The following is a 26,006-nucleotide window of genomic DNA, read 5'->3' on the forward strand; positions in this document are numbered from 1 at the left end:
GGGCATGGTAAACAAACACTTTCCGTTTCTTCCTTAAGCCGGTTAAGCTTCAGACTGCGATTATGCATGAGGTTATTTTTTGAAAAGTCAGTTCTCTGAACGAAGGTTCGAAAGGTGCCCGGTTGCAGCTCTTACTGAACAACCATCCTTAAGGTGAGTCGTGAGTACCTCGCCTCTCTGTAGTTATCTAATGCTAGGTGACACGGGACTACTGTCTCATAATCAGATAATAGACTATGGCAACTCTTCTGAGATAAGTGGCGGCATGCTCTGTCCGAGAAGAGACGTCCAGCCTGGAAAGACAGGCCCTCAGAGCTTTAAGTGAGATTAGTGGGGTGAATGAGGCCAAGAGACTCCCTGTGGGAAAGAGCAGGTAAGAAACCTCTGTCCAACGCAACCAGTCTGGGCATGTGACTCCCTAAAAAGTCTGGAAGACAAAGAAGATCCTTATCAACATACTAGGGACTATTTCAGACCCGCCAGCTTCAGCAGCTAAAACAGGACTCCCGTGAGAGTGGGAATGTACTCTGGGGGTGGTTCTCGGCCAGAGATAGGAAACTCTGGTCCAGTTCAACTGCAGACATACTTTCAGAAATGGGAGAAGAGGACTGCGCACCGTGTTTAGACAGGCTGCTGAAACATCAGAGGGATGGCAGGCTTCTGGTGTGGAAAAGCCAGGAAAATCAATGAGGCGCTGTCCAGCCCTGGGAATCGTATGTGGTCCCAAAGCCTCAGATGCAGCCCAGAGACAGAATGCCTGGCCAAGTCCCAAGAGTCACAGCTCAGGTAATGAGAACTTCCTACCCCCACATGCCAGGTTGCTTTCTGACCACACGTTAGCTGGAAGATACGGAGACCTCTTTCCATCGTGTCATGTGACAAGGTATCATGGAGCGTAGTGTGAAAAATCAGACCCGCTTGAAACAACTTGCTGAGAGAGTCATTTTCAGTGAAGCCTATTCAGAGAAATCACACTTCATCAGAGAGCGACAGGGACTTCCATGAGTTTTGCTGTCAGTGAAGCTGAATTTGGGCGAAGAAAGAGGAAAGGGACCCTAGCTGCTATAAAAAAAAATCATTTGGGGCGCCTGGATGGCTCAGTTGGTTAGGCGGCCGACTTCGGCTCAGGTCACGAACTCGCAGTCCGTGAGTTCGAGCCCCACGTTGGGTTCCGTGCTGACAGCTCAGAGCCTGGAGCCTGTTTCGGATTCTGTGTCTCCTTCTCTCTGACCCTCCCCCGTTCATGCTCTGTCTCTGTCTCAAAAATAAATAAACTTAAAAAAAAAATCATTTGGGATTGTGTCACATTCCCATTTAGGAACTGGGGAAGTAAAGTGAATAGAGGTATAACACTCAGCTTCCCCAACCAAACGTTGAATTCTCAAAAGACGGAATCCCAGGGAACGCAGTAAGTGGGGTTCCTTCACTTGGGCACATGGCTCTCCACCCTAGGCCCGGAGTGCTAGTTAGAGACTATACCAACTACTTTCCTTCTGGTATAGAATGTGGCATGACCACAGGGCAGGAAACAGACTTTAATTCTCGTGTGATGGATTTAAGAAGGAAAAACAAGTGTGGACTCTGTAAGGGAGGGGACACCCCTATTATTTTGAGAGTATAGCAAATATGCACAATCTGTGGCAGTCTGTGCCAGAGAAGGAAATCTTTCCTGATTTCTCAGGAAGCAGGATCAGAAATTCGGAAGAGGCCAGAGAGGTGCTGTATTTCATATCCAGGAGAAGAAAACAAACAAACCCACAAAACCTCAGTGGCGCTCCTACAAAAAGAGAGCAAACCCTCTAAGAAGGACGCCTGTTACCTGATGGGGGGATAGATACACAGTATGAGAGACGTGTGGCCTTAAGCCCAGGCGGCAAACTCTTTTCCAGTCACTTTAGTGCTAATGTCCTTGTTGGAATCAAGGACAGGTGCAGAGTCTCCAACCAGCCGGGGATACCTTGAGGCTTGTGCCATACCCAGCCAAGAATCAGTGTCCCCAAAAAGGACTTCAGAGGAAAGTCCCACCCAAGCCCTTAGGAAAGGAGAATGGGAGAGGGAAGAGGGGTCAGAGAGTATCTGGAGGTCCAGGAGATACTTTGTTTGTATCCTTTTTTCCCAAGCTCAAAGAAGGGATCAATATTGTACCGTTTTTTCCCTAAGGCAGCAAATACTTATAAAGATAAAATTGAAATCGGAAAAAAAAAACATTTTATCCGTTATTTATAATTCCCCATTATTACTTATAATTGGTATTTATAATTTCCCGTGATATTCTATTATGGATGGCCCCTTACTATTCTAGGATTGCCCCTTGTTTTGCAAAGTTGCTCCCAGCCTCAGGGGTCGAGAGATTTACAGAAGATGGGGACCTGGGAAGACGGAGGTCAACGTTCACCTCACATGCAGGAAGAATGGGCCGACTGTGGAGGGCAAGGTGGTGCAAAGAGGCTTCGCGTGACTGTGCTCTGGAGAGCGTGGTGCTAAATCCTTAGCTTCTGCCCCTAAAAGTCTTCAGTAAAATCTAGGCCACTCGCAGATACTGTGGGTACAAGTAATCAAGGCTGGCTGGAGCACAGGGTCCACTTAGGGGCGGGCGATAATGTCAAAAAGGTATAAACCGCCATTTGAAATGCAGCCAAATGAGAAGAAATGAGTCTTTTGCATGAGTTACACGGGGCTAGAGAGAGGCTCCCTGGACATGTGATTTTTATACCCATTTATGAATGCGTATGCAATGGGTCAAACAGAGTATCACATATGTGGACAATTAGGACTTTCTCTTAATGTAAATATCAACCAGTCAAGTCATTCCATTACATGCTAATAAAGCTGAAGGAAAAAGAATAATTCTGTCACCTTATTCATTGTCTTCATAGGTCAAGGCACATTCTCTTGACTCTGAAATGGCTTTTTAATCTATTTTAAAGACTAAAGGTCAAGATTGATATATTCAACCGCCACTATAATTAAAATTGGTCTCTTGGTAGAAACTATTTCCTTTCCAGAACTGTGAAAGAAAGGGATTTAAAAATAGAAATAATATTATAATGCTTTCTGGTTTATAAAACTTTTTTTTTACATTAATTCTCGTCTGATCTTCATAGCAACTTTGTGAAACCAGAAAGGCAAGGAGTATCATCTCCTTTTCACAGATTAGAACGCTGAGGCTCTCTGGGATTGAGGGACTTTCTTACAATTACTTACATGTTAAGTAGAAGACTGGAATACAAGACTCATTCCTCTAAATTCACTATCCTTTCCATTTTACGTAAATATAACATAAATATAAATCATGTGGGAATTAAATCAAAATATCAAAGGTATCAAATGAAGCTATCTTCTGCAGAGTAGCCTGTAAAATTAAAATTTGCTAAATGGCTTACTGCTAACAAACAAGACTGACTTTCTAAAAGGAAAAGGGTTTAAATATGATTGAGAAGTATTACTTGAAAATGATTTCAAAATGACCAAGTTAAAGGCAACAAGTTTTAAATGGATGGTTACATTTTAATCATCATAAACGTAGTTGTCTTACATGTATAATAATTGTATTTTCTTGTCAATATAGTTTACTCTGTTAACCTCACCAATCAACACTTAGAGAAATAGCATTTTTGTTTCTGTGTCAAAGATTGGTAAATTCTCTAGAGAAACCCAATGAGGAGCACACTGAAGCCTGGAAATTTCCAGGGGCATCTGGGTGGCACAGTCGGTTAAGCATCTGACTTCGGCTCAGGTCAGGATCTCACAATTCGTGGGTTCCAGCCCCGTGCCAGGCTCTGCGCTGACAGCTGAAAGCCTGGAGCCTGGAGCTCTCTCCCTGCTCCTCCCCTGCTCATGCTGTCTGTCTCTGTCTCTCAAAACTAAATTAAAAAATCGAGACTGGAGATTTCCTTTGGGGTAATTCCTCCCCTGAACTCTAAGACTTCACATTTTGTTTGCATCTGAAATTAAGTAAGGCAGAAATATTTCTACTTGGTGGCTTTTGTCCAGAAAAGGTATGTGTGACTGCTAACATGACACAAAGCCACCACCTTCACGCCTGTTGGAAATGACATCCTCCTGCTGTATACAGGTAGGGTGGTGGGGGGACGGGCGGTTTCCTACAGGAAGCACTTCAGCCAGCAGAATCAAAGGAAAGAGCACTTTCACTTGGTATCTAGTCTATACGATCACTCCAACACAGGGGTTTTCAAAGTGTGGCCCTGGACACCGGTTAGAAATGCACAACAACACCACCACACCTGAACACAAAACAACGGAGACTGTGGCCAGGTCTCTCATACAGGTACCGCCACGGCTCTGCTCTCCTCTTCAATTTGCCCAAAGCTGTGCTTTGCGGAATGTAAGGTGCGATCCACCAGCGGGTTATGATGTCAAATATGTGGGTCCTGGTCAGCAGTTTTCGAAGATTAATGAAATCCAAGAGAGTAGGAACTAATCAGGAGTCCCTGCCCAGAGCATGGGTAAGAACCGTTTTGTGGAACTTTGGTTTCAGTCACTGGTCTACGAATGATATATGCACATAGGTAATATATGTGTGCATATACAGATGTGTACTCAGGAATGTATGTGTGTGTGAGCACCGGGCCACAGTATAACAGTATTTCTTATTGTGGGTTGTGATCCCAAAACTTTGAATGCTCTGCACTAACCAGGTGAATCAGTTCCCTGCGGGTCACTGGATCCCTTCTTCTAAGCATCTAGAGACGTCTCTTGGGCCCAGGAGGCCTGGCAAGTTAGACAGTAATGCTCTGACTAAAATACCGCTCCCTTAGCTGTATATTTAGGCGGTACAGAAATCAACATGTAAATATGTCACACCAAAGCAACGTTCACAAGAAGCTTCACTCTGACAGAGTCAGGGCATGTTGTTCTTTTAAGGCTTAAAAAAAAAATCAAAAATGCCCAGACGACACTCCTAGCCAGCTTTGGTTTGCATCTCCTCTTAAACCAGAAAGTGGCTCAAGATGAAACCTCAATCGTACACACTGAGCATTTAGCGCCAAGAGGTTCCAAGTCTTGTAAATGTCTCAAAAATCTTCTCCATCCACATAATTCTATGACATTGAGAGAACAATTTTAAATTGTTACGCTTTCAACACGAAGTTCTGGCAGTTTTGTACCACCTGAAGCTGTTCTGAAATATTTATGAGAAAAAAAAACATTGGGATAAAAAAAATTGCATAAATTGAATGTGTTCTGAGAATATTTGATTTAAGTTGGTGGACTGAAACCAAGACTGTTGTTTTGGTTCCTCTGATCATTCTGTACAGCCCACATCCCTCCACCCTCACCAGGACCCAAAAGACTGGCATTATCAGTGCCTGACAATAAAACCATTTTCTAAGACATCTATTCCATAAGCACTCAGGGCTAGAATTACCCTCCCGGAACCTGCTGGGTTAGAATTCAGGGATAGGATTCAAGGCCAAGTTTATATTTGCAAATGTATAAATGAGATTTCCAATCTGCCCTTTGCAGACTACTCTCGATATTAAGAACGTTTTTTACATTGTATTCAGCCTATATGATCACTAAAACAGAGGATTTCTCAAAGTGTGGTCCTGGATCTGAATCACCTGAGCACCGGTAAAAAATGCAAATCGTGGGCCCTTCCCCACATGGAGTCAAAAGCCCTGGGGAAGGGTTCCATGATGTCTTTAACAAATGCTCTAGAGAATGCACTCTCAAGTTGGAGGAACACTGCACTAAAATATTCCCCCCCCCCCAAATTTTTTTCTTTACCAGGGTCAGACTGCAGTAAGCAGCAAGGTGATGGGCATCCCTACAATGGTGCTGGTTAACCCTATTAAAGAGTGACTTTGAAGTCTAAGTATTATTTGGAGTTTTGCTTCTCTCTTCGTTCTCTTCCTACCCAATACAATCCAACCCAACCTTTAGGCAGTTTTGCAATTTATATATTAGCAACAGAATCAGAAGGTAATCAGAATTTTGGTGAATCTAAAATTAATCAATTTAAAACACATCAACGATTTTGTGATTTAAAAAATAATGTGGTGAGAGAGAAGATAAAAGTCCTCACTGAAAAGAAGTTTGTGGATTTCCATTTTTGCCTTTGAGGATTAAGTAGCTTTCTGGTTGACCAGAACTGGCTCCAGTACCCATCCTGTAGAAGCAGAGAGCCTGGTCCACAGGGAGAGCTCAATAAATGGGTAAGTGAGTGATTAAAGAAAATAATCAAGACACGAATAGAAACACAATACATTTACTTTCGCTCCAAAATCCCGTGTAAGAATAGATCCAAGATTCTTTACTAAATGCAATGACAGTTGCCATTTTGCTAATTTCCAACAGTCTTAATAAAGGATGACTTTTTCTGAAGCCTACGAACAAGGTTTAATTTGAGTTGTGACACCTCATGGACAATCTTTACACGGGGCACATGAAGAAAGGGTTGTGTCGGTTACACGTATTTGGGGGACATGACCAAATAGATACGCTTAATCATCAAGGGCTTGCGTGAAATTTTTGCAAGTCATAAATCACTTTTTTTTTTAATGGATAATGTATTCACATGCCTCCATGTGTATTTTTTTCTTCATGCATTCTTCTGGAGATATCTCTGTGCTTATATAAGCATATGCAAATACAGGTTTCTATTTAAACACACGTAACCTCTTGCTTTTTTTCCTTTTATAATACGGAGATCTTTTCATCTCTCTATATCTAAATCTATGTATGTTTCTCCCTATTCATGTAAGTACATACACTTACTTCCTCATTCTTGACTGGCCGTAGAAAATCCCACTGAATGAAGAAAAAGGCACCAAAACATATTTACCTAGCTCCCTGCTGATGGGTTAGTTAAGCCTTTTCCCAATTTTTCTATTATAAAGAACCCTCAGTGGAATATGGCTGTTTATGCATTTTATGTATGGAAGAGTATCACAGGTAGGATAAATTACTAGAAGTACACAGTACACTCTGGGGGTTAAAGGACATGTGTGTTGTCAATTTTTATACAAATGTCCACACTGCTTTCCAATCCTGTGCCAGTCTAGATTCCTACCAGCAGGGCGGGAGAGGTCCGGGTTCTCTCCACCCGCGGTAAGGCTTACTGACTCTCCTGGCTCTACCTGCGTGAAACATAAACCACAGTCTCTTTTGGGGGGTTATTTTCCATCTCCTTCTAGGGGGACTGCTCGTTCATATACTCTCCCCATTTCTTGGTCTTTTTATTTTTCTGAGGGGTTTATAAGAGTGGTCTGTATATGAAACAGATCAGTTCTTCAGATGTAATGTCTCTGAACTTTATGCCCAGTTTTTCTTGCCCCATTGCCTTTGTTTACTGCGGTTTCGGGCACATGGAATGTTTTCACTTTTATGTAGCAGATTTTATCGAGATACTCTTTGTAGCTTCTGAATTTCACATCAGCTTCACTACTACAAAAGGATAATAATAAGATGCGTTCTTCCATCCACGCGCAATTAATTTTTGCATAAGGAGTTAAAGTACGGAACCAACCCAATCTTCTCTCCTAGTTATCCAGTTGTCTTTATTGATAATCCATCATTTCTCCACTGACAGGCAATGTGACCTTTATCATATATTATATTCCTCCATACATTTGACCTGTTTATGGTCTTTAGTCCAGCACTGGGCTAGACTGATCTAGTCATGTGCTGACCATTCTGCCTTAATTATTATAATTTTATAATATGTTTGAATCCCACTGTAGGGCTGTTAACATTATTCTCCAGTATTTCTCTTTTTACAAAATTCCCTTCGCTATTCTTACATGTTTATTTATATAAACACGTCTTTCTCATAAACAGAGAAGAACCTATTGGTATTTTGATTGGGATCATACTGAAATATTAAAATTAACAGGATTCAAAATGTTTGATGCTGAAACTTCTTTTTAATTATTCAAACTTCTTTTTGTGCCCCTCAGGAACATAGAGAGTTTTATTAAGCTGGATCTTTTTTTTTTAAATTTTTAATGTTTGTTTATTTTTGACAGAGAGAGAGAGAGAGAGAGAGAGAGAGACAGAACATGAGGGGGGAGGGGCAGAGAGAGGGAGACACAGAATCTGAAGCAGGCTCCACGCTGTGAGCCGTCAGCACAGAGCCGGACGTGGGGCTCGAACTCACTGACCATGAGATCATGACCTGAGCCGAAGTCAGACACTCAACCAACTGAGCCACCCACACGCCCCATATTAAGCTGGATCTTATACAAATATTGTTCATTTACTGCCTGGTATATTTTAAACTTATTATAAATGAGATCTTTGCTTTCATAATATTTTCTAATTGCTGTTATTTGTATCTAGAAACCATACTGATCTCATTGAATATGAATTTTACTAAATTCATATAGTTTTTCATTTGGTCTTATTATAGTTTTTCATTTGGTCTCTAGGGTTTTTAGCAGGTATACAATCATATCATCTGCAATGCTAACCTCCTTATCTCCTTTGAATTTTCATATTTTCTTTTTCTTCTCTAACTACATCTTTCTTGTAATTTTGAAAGCACGGTTAAAAAACTCCCATCTTCCTTTCCTACAAGGCAGATGGGAAAGGTACTGAAACTTATAATGAGTAAATTTAAAATACATGTGTACAATTATTTCTAACTTTCTACAGTTAGATTACAAAACTCCTAGCCAGTGAAATTTATGGGCACCGACAATTATAACCAAACACAGTAGCTAGATTTTAAAAGAAACCATATAATTCTGTGGCCAATAAAAACAACTATAGTTATGCATGCTGAGAAAGCGGTAATCAAATCACATGCTTTTGTAGGATAAATTGATAAACATGGGAACATGGAGAAATTCTCTCTCATTTGAAAACTGGTAATTGGTCATACGTATTGTGTTGTAATTTCCCTCATTAAACAAAAAGACATGGGCCAGTGGAAGAGGAAGTGTGAAAATTTTATGGGTCTAACTACCCTACACTGCAATACTGGATACTTACCAAAAAATAAAAACAAAACAAAACAAAACACTAATTCAAAGAGATACACGCACCCCTATGTTTATTGTGCCATTATCTACGATAGCCAAGATATGGAAGCAGCCCAAGTGTCCACTGATAGATGAATGGATTAAAAAGATGTGGTATGTATAAGCAATGGAATACTACTCAGCCACAAAAAAGGACAAAAAATCTTGCCATGGGCAACAACATGGATGGAGCTCGAGAGTATAAGCGAAAGAAGTCAGGCTGAGAAAGACAAATACCATATGATTTCACTCAGATGTGGAATTTAAGACAAAAAACAAGCAAAGGGGGAAAAAAGAGAAACAAACCAAGAAACAGACTCTTAACTATAGAGAACAAAGTGATGGTCACCGGAGGGGAGGTGGGTGGGGGAGGGGTGAAATAGGTGATGGGATTAAGGAGGGCACCTGCTGTGATAAGCGCCAGATGTATGGAACTGGAGAATCACCATATTGTATACGTGAAACTAATATAATATTGTAGGTTAACTATACTGGAATTAAAATTAAAACTTAATAAAAAAAAACTTTATGGGTCTCATGATTCATATGTAACTCTCAGACTACAGTGTACTTTAATTACCACCAATACATTTCATATTTTATCTGGATTGCCTGGTCTTCAGGAGTGAAACATGTTTTTTTTTTCTTCCTTCAAGCTCTAGAGTAGTTTCGAACTAATAAATTAATTTGAAATTTCACTTATAAATACAAGGGTAAAGCAAAAGTTACTTATTCCTCTATTTATAAGAATTTACAAATATCATTAAACCTTCCTAATTGCACAGTTGTAAGATTGAGCCCTACACCGGGCTCTGTGCTGACAGCACAGAGCCTGCTTGGGATCTTCTCTCTCCCTCTCTCTCTCCACCCCTTTCCTGCTCACTCTCTCCCTTTCTCTCACAAAATAAATAAATTCTTCTTTTTAAAAAAAAAACCTTCCTAATCTTGATTTCACGTGAAATAGAATCTAGCCATCTCTCACAGGTTATGTAACAGACCTGTGTTCTGAAATGCTGTGTCTCTAGGAAATAGCTGAAAATAAAAATAATTCATTCTATTTGTGCTTTAGAAATGGAAGGGAATCCATCAGCGAGGCTCAGGAGAGGCTGAAGGCCCCTGTCATTCTGTTTGTCTTAACCTTCTAGTTTATCGAGATTTCTAGGAGTGGAACGTCTTACAGCCTTAACCGTAAAATTACTGCCTCCAGATCTTATCAGCCTCAAGGCTGGAGTGGAGTGGAAATGACTGACGGCTGAATGGAATTTAGACGAAGCGATGGAGACCACCAGTCACTCAAAGTCCCATTTTATTAAGTGCTTCGAAAATGAGGTCCCAGAACCTTCAGTCAATTTAGGATTTAGTACAGGAAGCAGAAGATTCACGGTACTCTCTCTGAGGAGGTTCACGTGGGGGTTCAAGTTGGCCTAGAGAAAACACAGCACACGAAAACAGAAAACGCTATGATCATAATGGACATACAGGCTTCTACCAAATAAACGGAGTGCTTTCTTTCTGTGTTTTTGCCATTGGGATTGCCTGGAAGACTAAAAAAATCATTTAAAATAGAAATTACTATGTCTGTAATATACGAAATGTGATATATAAAATAACTGATGCATGCATAATTTATGCACGCTTTTAAATTAAAAGATTTTTCTTCCAAGCATATCTTTATATATGATAATTAAACTTGGGGCACCTGGGTGGCTCAGCTGGTGACGCGTCTGACTTTGACTCAGGTCGTGATCTTGCAGTCCAGAGAGCCCCAGAGCCCTATCAGTTTGTTCTCTATAGTTAAGAGTCTGTTTCTTAATTTGTTTCTCTCTTTTTCCCCCTTTGCTTGTTTTTTGTCTTAAATTCCACATCTGAGTGAAATCATACGGTATTTATCTTTCTCAAATGTCTTGAACCCCACGTCGGGCTCTGTGCTGACAGCTCAGAGCTTGGAGCCTGCTTCGGATTCTGTCTCCCTCTCTCTCTGCCCCTCCCCCACTCACACTCTGTCTCTCAAAAATAAATAAACGTTAAAAAACTTAAAATTAAAACGAATACTCAAAGAATTTGATGCACTCGTTGTCTCCAAGGAAAAACCCCGCAGAACAGCATCAGGAGACCACCTCATCATGCACACTCCTAGATCTTTTGAGCTGTGCTACTTAAAAATATGTAGCTAATGCATATACAAAATTGATAAAAACCAAAGGAACAAGAAGGGCAAAAGCATTTTCTGGAGGCACTAAACATATTCATTTGTCTTTAAGTCATCACTGTACCCAACATGGGGCTCAAACTTACAACCCCAAGATAGAGAGTTATTTGCTCTACCAACTGAGCCAGCCAGGCACCCCATTCATTCATCTTTTTAGAAAAAAAAATTCTCTTACATAAAATCCATGAACATGTAAACCCAAAAATAAAGGAAAAAAGCATCTATAACTCTTAAGCAAATTCTTAACTTTCTATAAATTATATAAGCTAGACCAGACTTTTGTTTATATAGCGTCAGATGGACATTCAAATTTTCTTCCAGATAAATCAAAGAAATTAGGGTATTTTACATTAATCAAAAGAAGGAGAGGTATGAACAATATTAGTTTCAATACATTTTCCTTGTGCATTTTGGTGGGATCTACTTTTAGCAAGAGGCATTTAACATATATAATTACTAAATGTATATATAGAAAGGTATAAAAATTAGCTTTCATATCACAGTCTAAAAAATGATTAATGTAATCTTATTTAGTTAACAAGAAGAGAAAAAAAAACCCTCCATAAATAACCATCTAATTATAAGAACACAAATGTTATTTTATAGAGAAGTGAGTAAATAAAGCTTCTTAAATTGCTAATTATTATAAAGTCTGGGATAACTATGTCGTGATGAGCACAAAAATATTACTAACTACAATCACAAGCTTCTGAGCCTCAAACGCAAATTGGGCTCAGGTTCCAAAATTCTAAATATTCTACAAATGGTATGGTTATACAGAAAAACAATGAAGAAAAATCACAGTTTTAAATGGATAAAGACATACAAGGAAACATCATGGTGATGCGGTTAGGAGAAAGGTCAGAGTATATGACGAGCTAGAGCCGTGACTGAAGCTAAGTGTTCTGCCATAATGTCCATGTGCACTGACATATTAACAATAAATAGACCCCTGGAATTACTAGTTTTATAAAATGTAAACCATTTATTCAGGTAGCAGCGTAGCTGAACTCACATCCAGTGATGTTCCAATAGAAGTGCTCATCGTTTTGACACTCATTTAGTACTAGCAGTAGGAAATGCCTATTAAATGTGTGTATACACATGTTTGTGTAAGTAAAAACATATATACCTATTATATAAAGTTTATTCACATGGACTCCACTGACCAAGTAAAAAAAAATACAGTAAGTAAAAGGAGAAGTAGTATTTTGGCCAAATCTGAATATCAGTGGTTTATACCACAATACATTCATAAAATAAAACTATATTTGTTACTATCATAATCTTTTAGAAAATTCTGATATTTCTACGTAACTTGAAATCTGGACATTTTTACAATGCAGGGATCAAATACGAAAACATGTTATATAAAATATTTTTTCACTTAAAGGTATGAAACTAAAGGAAATCATACGCTCAAAAGCAAATTCTCTGTTAATGATGCAGAGAGCCTTCTAGTATAAGCCAGATGGTTGTATACTGAGACTAGGTCAGAAAATATTTCAAGTGCTATTTCTTTATTTTTCTTAGTAACGGCATCAATGTAAAATGATCTTTTCGTTCCCATTGGCATATCCTAGGAACTGGTTTGCACATTGGAGTAAACCTTCCTTTGATTCAGAAGTTATTCCTACTAAATTCAGATAGACGTATTTCTGTATAGACTGAGGCCAGATATAAGAGAGTGAAGGCAATGATTCTGAGAACTGGAGCAGGAAACCTTGCTACCCATAAACCGAGTAAAGGTTTGTGTTGTTCCCAAGAGCTCAAACCAGCTCCGCATCAACCAAATTAACTGACTACACATTCCACTTACTATAGCCTCTTAAGGAACAGCCCAACTGACTATTTCCCAGGAGGGAATTCTGACCACAGCAGAGGCCACTGCTACCTGGTCAGCTGTGTTAGGCATGCCACAGGTGATAGGCTGAACTCTATAGAGCAGCCAGAGAAAGAAACTTCAATGGCACAGCCCCACTCAATGTTTGAAAGAAATGCCTTGAGTCTTGGCCAACAAGTTGTTAGAGATTGTGCTCATGCACATTCTTTGTTTGGGTGTGCAGAGAATGAAAAAGCTACGTGAAAATCAGTAAATTCCCTTTAAGGACATGGGCTCTCTCAAAAAATCTTGAGTTCTAGGAGTCTAAACAATCAGAAGCCACACATTTTCTAACGTTTGGCAAAAGGAGAATGGTAGAAAATCTTAAATAGGTTTCACGGCCCTTCAACTTTGTTAGCTTTACTACAGTAACAGATGTGAAACTGTGCACACAGCTGTGAATGATGGAGATGAAGGTATTCAGGACTATCAGGGGAGGGGGGGTCTAAATCAAATATAAATCTTGGTCATAAATGTAAGATAATACAATAAACACTAGCAGATGTATATTTAGACAGTATGTATCCATCACAGGACACTGTCACATGTGCTTTGAGAAGGCACCTTATGAGTTTTCCGTGCAAAAGCCATCTTTTTATTTCACTTTTTTACTCCTTTTGCTAAAAAGGAAATTTTCTTGTAAAAGAAGAAAACAAGCTACCAAAGAACATCCTTAAATATTACCCTTAAACATTAATTTGGTGAGAATAAGTTAATATATACAATTAACACTATGAATTGACTATTTTTTTTAAAGAGGTTTCCACTATTCCCGGTGATTATAATTATAATTCCCGGTTATTTTAAGTGTTAGTTTAATTTACCAATTAAGATAATAAAAATCACACACCAAGTCTGCGTGATGGATAAGTTAAGGAGCAATGCCACTTCTCATGGTCTACGTAGAAAACCAACAAAACAAAACCTATAAGACTTCCTTCATTACGTTTGCACCTGTATCGCCACGACCCAGAATAATCGATTTCATGAACTCAGCGGTAACGCTCGTACATTTAGTAAACCCCCATCAAGTGGATGAAGATGTTTAACAGCGAGGCTGCCTTCAGTGTGAAGGCAAGCAGGAGAGCCAGGAGAAGGATTGGGGATGGACAGATGGTACGCCAGCATGGGAGAGGGTGATGAAAGCAAAGTGGGAAAGAACTCTTCCTCCCCATTCGTCAGTCTTCCTAAGGCCTTGGTAAATGACAAGTGTTTCTCTTTCCACTGAAAATGACTTTTCTGGGGGGCCCTTATCAGGCGCGCTATAAAGTACCGGCACCTAATCCACCTCTTTTCCTTTAATGGTCAAGGTGGAGTTACTTTTACATCTAGAACATTTTACAATTCCTTTGTAAATATTATGCTTTTTAAAGCTAGGAGGAAATTAGGAAATCACTCGGTTTAACTAAGCCCTTGTTTTGCTGCGAGGGGAACTGAGGTCCAGAGAAGCCATGATTGCGTCCCTAATCTACATAAATATCCTGGCGTGACAAAAAAAGTTTGGGAATGCCACATTTAGTGTTATTAAAAGCAAGAGATGAACACACATAAGAAATGCTTCACGACACAAAGACAAAAAGTACAAAAAAGAGCTCTCCCTCAGAATGGCTAGGTCATCTTGTTCTGACGTTAGCAGGAAATGGTAAATTAAATATGATGGGCTTTAAGAAATGGAGTAGGGAAAAGGTACTAAATGATGAAAAGTATGAACACGTGTATTGATTACCAACCAAAAAATTACGTACAAAATACTTACCAAGTACATATTATATCTCGAGGAAAATCCATAAAATGAGAGCTATAAAGCCTCTCGTAATTATTTTCTACCAAGTGTGTTTCTATCTCTGTTTCGTTGTAAGAACAAAACATATGGTAAGATCACGAAATGCACTGAATTCAAATCCCCAGCTCCCCTTCACATGAGGCACCTATGAGCTCAATTCCATTGCCACTTCCTCCAGGCGGTTCTCAGTGAATATTCTCCTTACACTTAGCTGCGGTGAGCAGGGAAACCTTGGGATAGAGTTTGATGATATCAAATTCTGCACAGCTTTCGATTCCTACTTCTATGACGGCCTTTCAACACGTGACAATTTCTTGTGTCAAAATAAGTATTTTTCTTAAACTTTAAAAGCGTGAAAATGCAAATATGTAGGTGTGTTCGGCTTCCTCATGCCTATCATCAGAGCCAACGTGGATGCTTTTTCGCTGGAATCACCTAGATCAGTGCTTTCCCAAGCGTCTCTGTGGCAGAATGCAAACTGACTTTACAATATGGCACCTGGGTAAACACTTTTGTTTTCACTATTTAAGTATGGGTTTTCACGGACTTTAGAAAAAAAGGACACACGGTTTTAGAAGTGAATCCATTTTAAAAATACGTTAAGTAAGTAACAGTAGAGGTGGTGTGAATATGGCCAAACTAAATATGTAAGGTTTGGGAAATGCTATTCTACATATGGTAACTTCTCCAGTGATGAGTTAACATAAATATCACTGTTTGTGAAAATTCCAAACTAAGTTGTATTTTACTCTATTACTTCCTGGCTTTTATCTCATAAAGCGGTGTCAATCCACATAATACGAAAGTAATTTCTTTCCACAGAAATTAATTTTACTGAATATCACTGAAGGAAGCCTATGAAAATCAGCATTAATGAGTAAGACACACCCATCTTTCCATTATTAATAACTTCCCAATTCACCTAATTGTGGGGCACAACATCAATATTGTTCTGCACAATAATACCACACGTACCACACCCTGGGTAATGCCACAGTACTCAAACTGCTCGACACAGTCTTGCCCAGCCCAGTCTGTGTTGTTTTCTCCCCTCCAGAGAGGAAAATGTACCGTAGACGCTAGCAAGAAGCTAAATGGAACAAGTCAAAACTGAAATACTTACTGTCGCTGGGGAGGCCCGAGTAGTGTGTGTCACTGAGTGACCAGAGTTCTCCATAGAATTGCCAATAAGATAGGTTCCTCCAGAGCTGCTGATGAGTTGTCCTCCGGTGACGCCCATCTGAATCCCACCGGTGCCCACCATGCTGTGGGACGAAACCACGGTAGTCACCTGCGCAGAACTCCCTTGAGTATCAAAGTAATTCCCTCCAGTGTTTTGGCTGTACATCTGCGTTTCTGTGTAAGGGTAAGTTGTTGTTCGGCTTTAGAAGAAGAAGGAGAAAGGAAGCAATTTAGTAGCTTATTTCTATCATCTGAATGATTTTGTTTTCTAGTGTGAATATATGTTGAAATGACATCAGTTAGCTTATTAGCCTTTGGAACAAGGCAAGTTTGGCATTTTTGCATGAAACTTGACTCCAGACATAGTTGGGTTGACTTCCCAAATGAGAGTACCTCAACACTCCTCTGTACTTGAGAGTTTTTTTTGCCCTCAGCTAGTGCCTACCTCCAGCGTATAGATAAGTTCAGGTCTCGTCCATGTAAGAAATCTTCCTGAACAACTTGTCCGATTCCTTACAACACTTCCTGCGGATCCCAGTTTTAGGAAGGGGGCTGATGAGTCAACTCGCCCTGCTACTCCCCATTCTTGGATGGCCGGCAAGCAGCTTTCATGACCAAGGGAGTGGGCTTGGATCTCTTTCTGGCCACCGTAAGGACCTTGAGCAAAGAGTTCACTCACCCTGGACCCTCAGTCCCGCTCTCTACCCCCTTCTCTTCCTTCGCCCTCAGGTTTCTGTTGGAGGAGAAGACTGTGCCATCTTTGCATGCCCTCACTTCCACTTGGCAACACGTGGAGTTAAGCTTCTGCCCTTGGCTTCTCAATGCAGTTGCTTTTTAATAAGGTCACTTGTGACCAAATCTAAATACCAAGCTAAAAGGCTGCAGTCAATCCTTATCTTTTTTGACCAGTCTGTAGCATAACGTTGTTGACCGCTCCATGGAGCCCTTTCCTTCCTTCTCCTGTTCTGATTAAGTAGCTTATTTGCCTGATTTACTTTCCATTTCCAATGGACTCTAATTCAAATTTTAACCTGACTTTGGCTTTTCACTTCTCATTCTGAAATAATTGGAAGCTCACCACAAGTTGCAAAAGTAGGACGGAGAGGTATAAAATACTTTTACTTAAAAAAATTCAAATATCAAAAAGTCAAATATTAAAATTCCCGGTTCTATCCTCATTCTCTTCAACCTGCCACACTCCAGAGCTGGCCACTCCTGATAGTTTGGTGTCTATGTTCTCATCTCTCCTCTATGTATATATAAAGTAACTCGGTCCTAACCTCTCTCATTTCTTAAGTGTCTATAGCATTTCTTCTGCACTTTTTTCCACCATTACCTTTCAAAAACCTTTTGGAAGCTCCAGCTTTCTGGGATTTTAAATACTAAGAGTTTCTGAGGTCTCCATTTTTAGTTCTTTTCTTTCTCCTTTTTATTCAGATCACCTCTTTTTACCATGCTCATAGTAAATGACCTTACCTAAATTAATCTCTCTCTCTACTTTGGATTATATCTTTAAGAATTTAAAATCTGGTTTCTAACAGCCACCTGGGTATCTCTACCAGGAAACCCCACGATACATGGGAAGTCCCCTGTGTAAAATTTAACATTCGACCAGAAAGAAATTCTCCATCTCTCTTGCTCCTTTTCACATTGTCCCCCCACTTCCGGGCGGAGGGCAGCACCACCACCCTCAGCTTTGGAAGTTATTGCTGACTCTTTCCTCGTCCAGCCCGACATCAGTCACTAAGTCTTCCTAATTTTACCTTCTAAACAATTTTTCAATCCTCCTTTCCATTTTCATACTCACTGCCTTCACTCACAATATTCTCTATTATAATTGCCCTCTCACTGGCTTTCTTTCCTCTAACTTGGTACTCTTCCAATCCGTCTTCAGATTTGCTGCCAGGGGAACTAACTTTTCTAAAATTCAAATCCGAAAATAAAAGTTTTCTTAAAAACCTCTCCATGAATCTCCCTGGCCTCCAGAAGAAATTCTAAACCCTTGATCTGCCTTACAGGAAGCTGCGAGGGCCGGTGCCCCCCGTGCTCTCCGGACGTGGGACTAGCCACGTCCTCAAACGCTTTCCTCAATCACACCACGCTGACCTTTTCACTGGTTCCTCCCAGAATTATTTTTCTGCACCCCTTGCCCTCTATGGCCACTCCCAGTAGGGCTGTTCCGTTTGTTCCCTGTCGTCTCCCAACACCCTGTGCAAACCTGAAACACTTACTGCTAATTTCGAGTAATGCACTTACTGCTGATTTCCTCATGTCTCCGTCCTGTGAAATCACATTTTATTCCCATCTGTGCCCTCAACACTTGACGCACCTGCTGGTATCCAGCAGGCACACTAGTCAACAAATAAAAATACGATTCTATTTAAAAGTATATTTGACATAATAGCCACTTTCATCAATTTCTAAAACATAAATCCTTCTTTGTTTTGTGAACACATGAGAAGTTACGTAAACTATTCCGAGATGTTTTGGTGTCGCTGAAAGCAGGTCATTTAAACCCATTACGATGGATACTTGTAATATAATTTATAATGTACATTCTAGTAAAATAAAAAAGATGTTCCAAAAGTATTCTCCACTCGGTAAAGTTACTGCTTTCCTGAAAGAGCACAGATCCAAGTACAAAATTTAGTTTGGGGTGATGATTGAAATAACTCCAAAGAGAACGCTTTTTTACACATAGAAAGATGCCATTTAAAATACATATACATCACGGTTCTATTTCCCAACTGGAAGTCCATTTATATTTCAAAGAATAGCCATGTTGATTTCAAATTTAGGTAAAAAAGAGAAATGCGGTCACTTTAATTTATCCAAATATGACAATGACCCTATGTCATTGCGCTGAAAATAACCGTCTTTTGTTGCTATTTAAGTAAAGCCAAGTAAAGTGTAGAAATAAATAGGTGACAATAAATATTTCCACAAAGGTGGGTATGCTGCTGGCCTTCCTTTTCATGGTCCAAACAAAATGATTACGCGTGCTCCTAGCACTAACTTGATTTCACAAATGAAACACCCAATAGCTAATAATAGAGAATATTTCCTGACCAGTTCTGATGCAACAGGCACTATTTTACGTGCTTTTCAGATGTTAACTCATTTAATCCTCATTACAACTCTATGAGATGGGTACTATTCTAATTTGTATTTCACAGACAAGGTGAGTAATTGTTTAGAAAAGGTTAGATAGATTACATAGCCTTGCCCAAAGCAAACAGCTTAAAAAAAAAAAAAAAAAAAGATTTGGAGTCTGCACTTAGCCCACGCTTTCAACCATTTCATCACAAAGAAATAACTTTTTATGCATGTCAAAAATATTTGTGAACGACCATGGGAAGAAATTTCTACAAAGTGGTCCAGGGAATGCATGAACTTCCTGTGGCTACTGGGGATTTCCTTACACCTGAGCTCACTATCTCCTAGCACCACAATCGCAGAAGACAGACGCGCAGTGATCAACAAGGAGAGATGGACAGGGCAGGGTTGTTTCAGAGGACACTTAACCACCTCACACTTGGAGTTTAGAGGGTCTAAGATCATGGAAGAACCAAGAGTAGAGTAGAGTAGATCGCCACTCTATCATAAGAGAAACACTCTGAGGGATCTGAATCACTCCATCTGTTGGACATGCCTCCTCGATATACTAAGTACTCAGTGAACAAGGGTAATACAAACAAATGCACCGTAGGTATACAAAATCTCTATAGCCCGCAAATCAGTATGAAAATATGGCAATCGACTTTTATTTTCATACATCCTTCTAGTAGTTAGAGATGATTCGTGAGCTAGAAAGTGAGAAAAGAACGCGAGGAGGGGAAAAGTCACTGAAGGATGTGCCTCTTCCATATTTGACATCACGTGGGGGGAAAAGTCTTGGCTACTGCACAAACACATATTGGGGTAAAGACTGACAATTTCAGCTGGGGGGGAGGGGCAGGGAAGAACACATTTTATCACGAAATCAAGTGTCGTGAATGGTTTCTGAATTTGTCTCTGACAAATCAACACTTACAGTGGGGAAGAGAGGAGACTCTTAAACTGGGTCACAGAGGCAGACCACAATATCCTTAGTCCTGTCCTTCAAAGGTTAAGAAGATAAGCATTAACCCAGTGCTGGATTTCTGCCTGGAGCTGGAGCCAGAGCCATGCACAGATAACTCCTAAAGTTCTCTGCCACGTCTGCATGCTCTAAACTCCTGGATAAATACTGAAAAATGTATGTTAAAAAAAAAAAAAAAGCAGACAACAGCCAAAACAGTTCTTTCTTACGTAGTAGAAGCAACGACTCTTTAATTCTGATACCTGAGATCAGCCTATCTTTCATAACGTATCATGAATACATGTGAGTTATGGCTTGCACACTATTTCCCAACCCCCCCCCCCCCCCAATTTCCAACACATACGTTCCAGAAAATTACTCAATATTTGGCATATCAGGCTGAAAGCAGCTCACTATTTCTGGACCGCACATTTCAGAAACAGCTAAATTCCCAGGCAGTTCTGTGCACATTTGAAAAATGCTACTGTGTTCCCTTTGCTCGTTCTTCATTGATTGCCAAAGACTGTTACGAAAATAATGTGTCATATTCTTTCTACAGCAGAAGAGAACACTTTCCATTGTTCTGCCTGTGTATCCAGTAATGGAGGTAAATACATAGGTATGTGCATGCTTGCGGACAGAAGCTTCCTCGTAGCTGACTCTTTTATAAGGTTCTGTGTGAATGTCAGGACTGATCCAGTGAATTCAGGAAATTAGTGCTGTTTGTAGCCCATGATGCCTCAGCATGCACTCTGGCTAAGCATGACCCTGAATAGTCCCAGCCCGCCTATTTACTAGAATGATTATGTCAATTTACCCTAGCTATAACCTATTTTCTATTTTCTTTAGCGTCAAGTGTCTTATCCGCAAGTCCAGCTACATAATATCTGCAAACTACGTGCTTTGTGTTTTACCCAGGTTTTGAATATCCTCCCACCAATAAGCCAGTCAACTACAAAGTTAAGCAATGGCACGAAAATGGTAAATTAAGGAAATAAAATATCTTGCAAGTTTTATTACATAAAATTTATTATGAAGACAGAATATGGTAATGTGGATCATGATAATATCTTACATTGGTATAATGTTTTATTCTTCACTGGCTACTCTGTACACGTTCTTGTAACAAATATTTACTGGGCATCTATTCTAGCACCCAGAATAAAAGGAACAAGACAGACATGACATCTACTGTCATTAAGGGCTATATGATATAAGGAGTAGGTGATCACAAATACATGAAATAAGATAATTAGGAATTTTCCTAAGTTCATGAAATAAAAATTGAATACGAAAGATAATAAGTGGAAGGGAGCATATTAGTCAAGTAATGTAACCCCAAAGAAGAGATATGTAGCTTAAAACTAAAAGAGGAAAAGGGGTCCTCTCTATGGAAAGCGGAAAGAAAAACCTATCGGGAAGAGAGCACAGCATGTGCAAAGTCACAGCACGACAAAGATCCTGATATTTAGGAAGAAATTAGAAATGAGAAGGATATTAGAAAGCAGTGAGGTTTAAAACGTAGGTAAAAATTAAACATGCAAATAGCTTAAATATTTTTTTAAACTGTCGGTCACATTTACAGTTTTAACAGGTCACAACAGCATTACAAAAAGAGACTAGCGTAGCCAGCCGACAGGCTAGCATAGTATACCTAGTGAGGCGAAGGGTTATTTTGAGGAACGTTTGTTTCTATCATATAAATACATGGTGTGTGCATGCATATGCTCACGTGTGCATTGACCTGAGTATAAAATGTACATCTAACTGTGGATGGTAGTTTACAAGTTTGAAAAACACTGTTATGAACTCTGGCAAGAAATCTGAATTTAGTACTAAAGTGGGGCAGGGGTAAGGAGGCTTGGGTCCGGAAAGGTGAAGGAATGTTCCAGCCAGAGAAATAACCTGGAAAAGAAAAAAAAAAAGAAAAAAAAAAGCCTGAAGCCAAGGAGGTAGCTGGAAACCATGAGGAAAGGGAGTGGCAAACGGGTCCCAGTGCTGCAGGTGGGTCATGTGACATGATTCTGGAACATGTTCATCAGACATGATAGGAGGTGATCTTATTCCAGAGTGTTTCAGTGTCCTGATAGCAATATTTGATTTATTGGAGTAGATTGAGGAAATAGGTAACTGAAGGTAGCCAGAATGTCTTTTAAATATTTTCTAAAACTTTGAGAGCACCACGGAGAACTTGGAAAATTTGGGAACTAGGAGGAATTATTTTTAAATATGGGAGATATATTATCTCACTTAATCGGCATTAGGTGAGTCACGTGGGTGAGGAATTGTTGGGGCACCTGGGTGGCTCAGTCGGTTAAGTGTCCGACTTTGGTTTTGGCTCAGGTCATGATCTAATGGTTTGGGAGTTCAAGCCCCGTGTTGGGCTCTGTGCTGACAGCGTCCTTGGAGCCTCCTTGGGATTCTCTGTCTCCCTCTCTCTCTCCACAATGCTCTCTTTCAAAAATAAGTAAGTAAATATTGTTTTAAAAAGGGAACTGATAGCCCTCTTACGTAGTCATGAGCAGAATTTAGTGGTAGCAGAGGCACATTGGGCTTCTTGGACGGGGTTTTATCTATGGTCTGCGTGCTGCCTAACCTTTTTCAGTCATACTCTGCAGACTTCTTCGGTCACAAATACCTTTCGATAAATCCTGTGTTTTGCTTAAAGAAGCCAGAGTTGGTTTCTGTTGCTTGAAATCAAGAGCCTTGCCTTCAACAGTTTTCCATTGTGAAGGTTTTATGTGCATCACAAATGCCCCGCATGGAAGGAGCCACATTATTTGGAACCTTCCACAAACTGCGTTCGTACGGTATATAATCTCTGGCTGGCCGGCATGTATGATTTATTTGAGTTTCCAAACAGATCTCCTCTTGAATGCTTCAAGTCAGACTGAAGCCAGAGGATGCAACAGAGGAGCGGTGACACATCCATTTTGTGAAAGACACCAGGGGGAAAACAGTAGTTCAGAAAGGAATTCACGTGACACGACACTTAACCTCTTATTATTACCCAAGAATAAAAAACAACAGATTAAAATATAAAGTAAGAAATACTACTCAGAATCACTAACAAAACACTTGGCTTGATTTACATTCAGAAGGCAAGCTTATTTCAAGTAAGTAAAAACTAAATGCATTTATTGATTTGTTGCCAAAACGACTAGGGAGGAAATGAAAGAATGAATGTTAAGCTTTCTGGCAGCAACTAATTGAACTTTCTCATTCATCCGTAGGATTTTCATTACTATACATGTTGATAATGGACAAGGTATTGGAATTGAAACTTCAAATTTGTATCATCCTATTACCATTACATGCAGATAACTGGATGTTTATACTTTGTATTTAAATTCTTTTTTTCTATAAAAAAGGAATGTGGTTCTCACACTTGAGCATCCATCAGAATCACCAGGAGGGGTTGTTGAAACACAGATTATGAGACCCCGCTCCCAAAACTCCTGATCCTACAGAACCAGGCTGGCGCTTCTAACAAGTTCTCAGGTGATGGTCAGTGCTGTTGGTCTGTGGAACTCTGAGAACCACTGGACTGAAGGATATTAAAAACGTACAACCCCTATCTCACAGGTATGAAGGAAAAAAGTACTGTGTCACAACTATTAGCTCCTTTAGTCTGAGTTTTTTCAAAAGTCTCAAGTTGGCTGTTATACAGGAGTTTTCTAGTCAATTGCAGCTAACCCAGAGGAGCATTACTAAAATTTCCATTGCTCCCAAGTGGTTTTTTAAGCACAGCAAAAAGGTACACGTAGTAAGTACATGTGTCCTGACAACATAAGTCAGGAAAGTGCATGTGCACTCAAAACAACTGTGGTTGAAACGGATCATAAAAGATTTTGATCCAGAGTCCCTGGTCTAAATTTATAAATAAGAAAAACCGAGCTGGATCAAAGGGTAGTTCTATTTTTAACTTTTTGAGGAAACTTCATACTGTTTTCCATAATGGCTGTACCAATTTATGTTCCCACCAACAGTGCACAAAGATTCCTTTTCTCCACATCCTCATCAACACTTGTTATTTCTTGTCTTTTTGATAATAGCATTTCCCTGATGATTAGTGGTGCTGAGAACTTTTTCATGTACCTGTGGGCTGTGTGTATGTCTTCTTTGAAAAAAATGTCTATTCAGGTCCTTAGCCCAATCTCTAATTGGATTATTTGCCGTTTTTTTTTCTTTTTCTCTTTTTTTTTGGCTTTTGAGTTGTGCGAGTCTCTTCTGTATTTTAGATAGCAACTTCTTTCAGATATACGGTTTACAGATATTTTCTCCCATTTGGTAGGCTGCCTTTTCATTTTGCTGATGGTTTCCTTTCTGGGCAGACAAGCCTTTTAGTTTAATGAGTATACTTTGTTTATTTTTGTTTCTGTTGCCTGTGCTTTTGGTATCAGATCTCAAACATCACCGCCAAGACTGATGTCAAGGAGCTTACACCCTATGTTTTCTTTTAGGGGTTTTGTAGTTTCAGGCCTTATACTTAAGTCTTTAATCTATTTCAATTTTTTTGAGTGCTGTAACATAGTGGTCCAATTTCGTTCTTTTGCATGTAGACACCCAGCTTTTCTCAACACCATTTACTGAAGAGATTACCCCTTTCCTATCGTGTATTCTTGTGCCTTTGTCAAGGATTTGTTGATGGTACATGCTTGAATGTATGGGCTGTTTCTGGACACTCTGTTCTGTTTCAGAGCTACAATATAATGTGGCGATGCCGCTCTGGGTGCACATCTGAAGGAAATGAAACGAGTGTCTCAAAGAGGTGTCTGCCCTTGCACGTTCACAGCAGCATTGTTCGTAATAGCCAAGGCGTGGGGACAACCTAACTTGTTCATCAACAGATGAACGAATGGATACAGAAAATGTGGTATACATATAAACAATGGAGTATCATTCAGCCGTTGCAAAAACATAGATAAACTTTGAGGACATAATACTAATTACTAAGTCAGGTAGAGAGAGATAAGTACTATATAATCTCCCTTATATGTGGAATATAAAAAGTTTAACTTACAAGAACAGGGAGTAGAATGGTGGTTGCCAGGGGCTGGAGCTGGGAGAAATGGGAGATGATGATCAAAAAACATAAACTTTTCAGTTAACGAGTAAGTTCTGGGGGGTCTAATGTATGGCACTGTAATGATGGCTAATAATACCGTCTTGCACACTTGAAAGCAAAACCAAAAACTGAGCAACCACATACATGCACGTAAGCCCAAAAGTGTTTTTGCAATGGAAAAAAAAGACCCTCCCCCCGCCCCCAAGAAAGCTGTGTGAATACCATGTTAACAGCATTTCCGTTTAGTTCCGATCGTTTTCCCTGATGTATTTAAAACAACCAAGTAACATTTCAGTAAAGCTGCAGGATATAAAATGAATACGCAGAAATCAGTTGTGTTTCTACACACTAATAACAAATTAGCAGAAAGAGAAATTAACAATTGCATTTACAATTGCACCAAAGAGAATAAAATAGTTAGGAATACATTTAACCAAGGAGGTGAAAGACCTGTACTGTGAAACCTATAAAACACTGATGAAAGAAACTGAAGACACAAATAAATGGTGAGACCTTCCATGCTCATGGGCTGAAGGAATTAATATTGTTAAAATGTCCATCCTACCCCTAAGCAGTTTACAAATTCAATGCAACCTCTCTCAAAATACCAGCAGTGTTTCTTATAGAACTAGGACAAATAATCCTAAAATTGTCTGGAACCACAAAAGACCCAGAGCGATCTTGAGAAAAAACAAGCTGGAGGTATCCCAATCCCAGATTTCAAGATATACTACACAAAGCTGTAGGAAGCAAAATTGTATGATATGGGCACAAAAACAGACATATAGACCAATGAACAGAATAGCCCAGAAATAAGCCTATAATGTAGGCACATTTA

The 26,006-nt window shown here is 39.7% G+C and overlaps 1 protein-coding gene across 11 annotated transcripts in view; it reads right to left on the reverse strand.

Annotated features, from left to right (window-relative positions):
- Positions 1 to 26,006, reverse strand: part of RFX3 (regulatory factor X3) — a 287,861-nt gene that overhangs the window by 86,365 nt on the left and 175,490 nt on the right. For 9 of the 11 annotated variants that reach the window (XM_027041121.2, XM_027041122.2, XM_027041125.2 and 6 more), the window contains 2 exons: positions 25,124 to 25,162; positions 15,982 to 16,240 (listed from right to left, as the gene is read on the reverse strand). In XM_027041121.2, coding sequence (XP_026896922.1) covers positions 15,982 to 16,240; positions 25,124 to 25,162 — 298 coding nt within the window. The remainder of the gene's footprint in view (positions 1 to 15,981; positions 16,241 to 25,123; positions 25,163 to 26,006) is intronic. The other 2 variants (XM_053205315.1, XM_053205313.1) reach the window with 1 other exon arrangement.

The sequence above is a fragment of the Acinonyx jubatus genome, chromosome D4 (assembly GCF_027475565.1).
Source record: "Acinonyx jubatus isolate Ajub_Pintada_27869175 chromosome D4, VMU_Ajub_asm_v1.0, whole genome shotgun sequence".
In the NCBI taxonomy this organism is placed as follows: Eukaryota; Metazoa; Chordata; class Mammalia; order Carnivora; family Felidae; genus Acinonyx; species Acinonyx jubatus.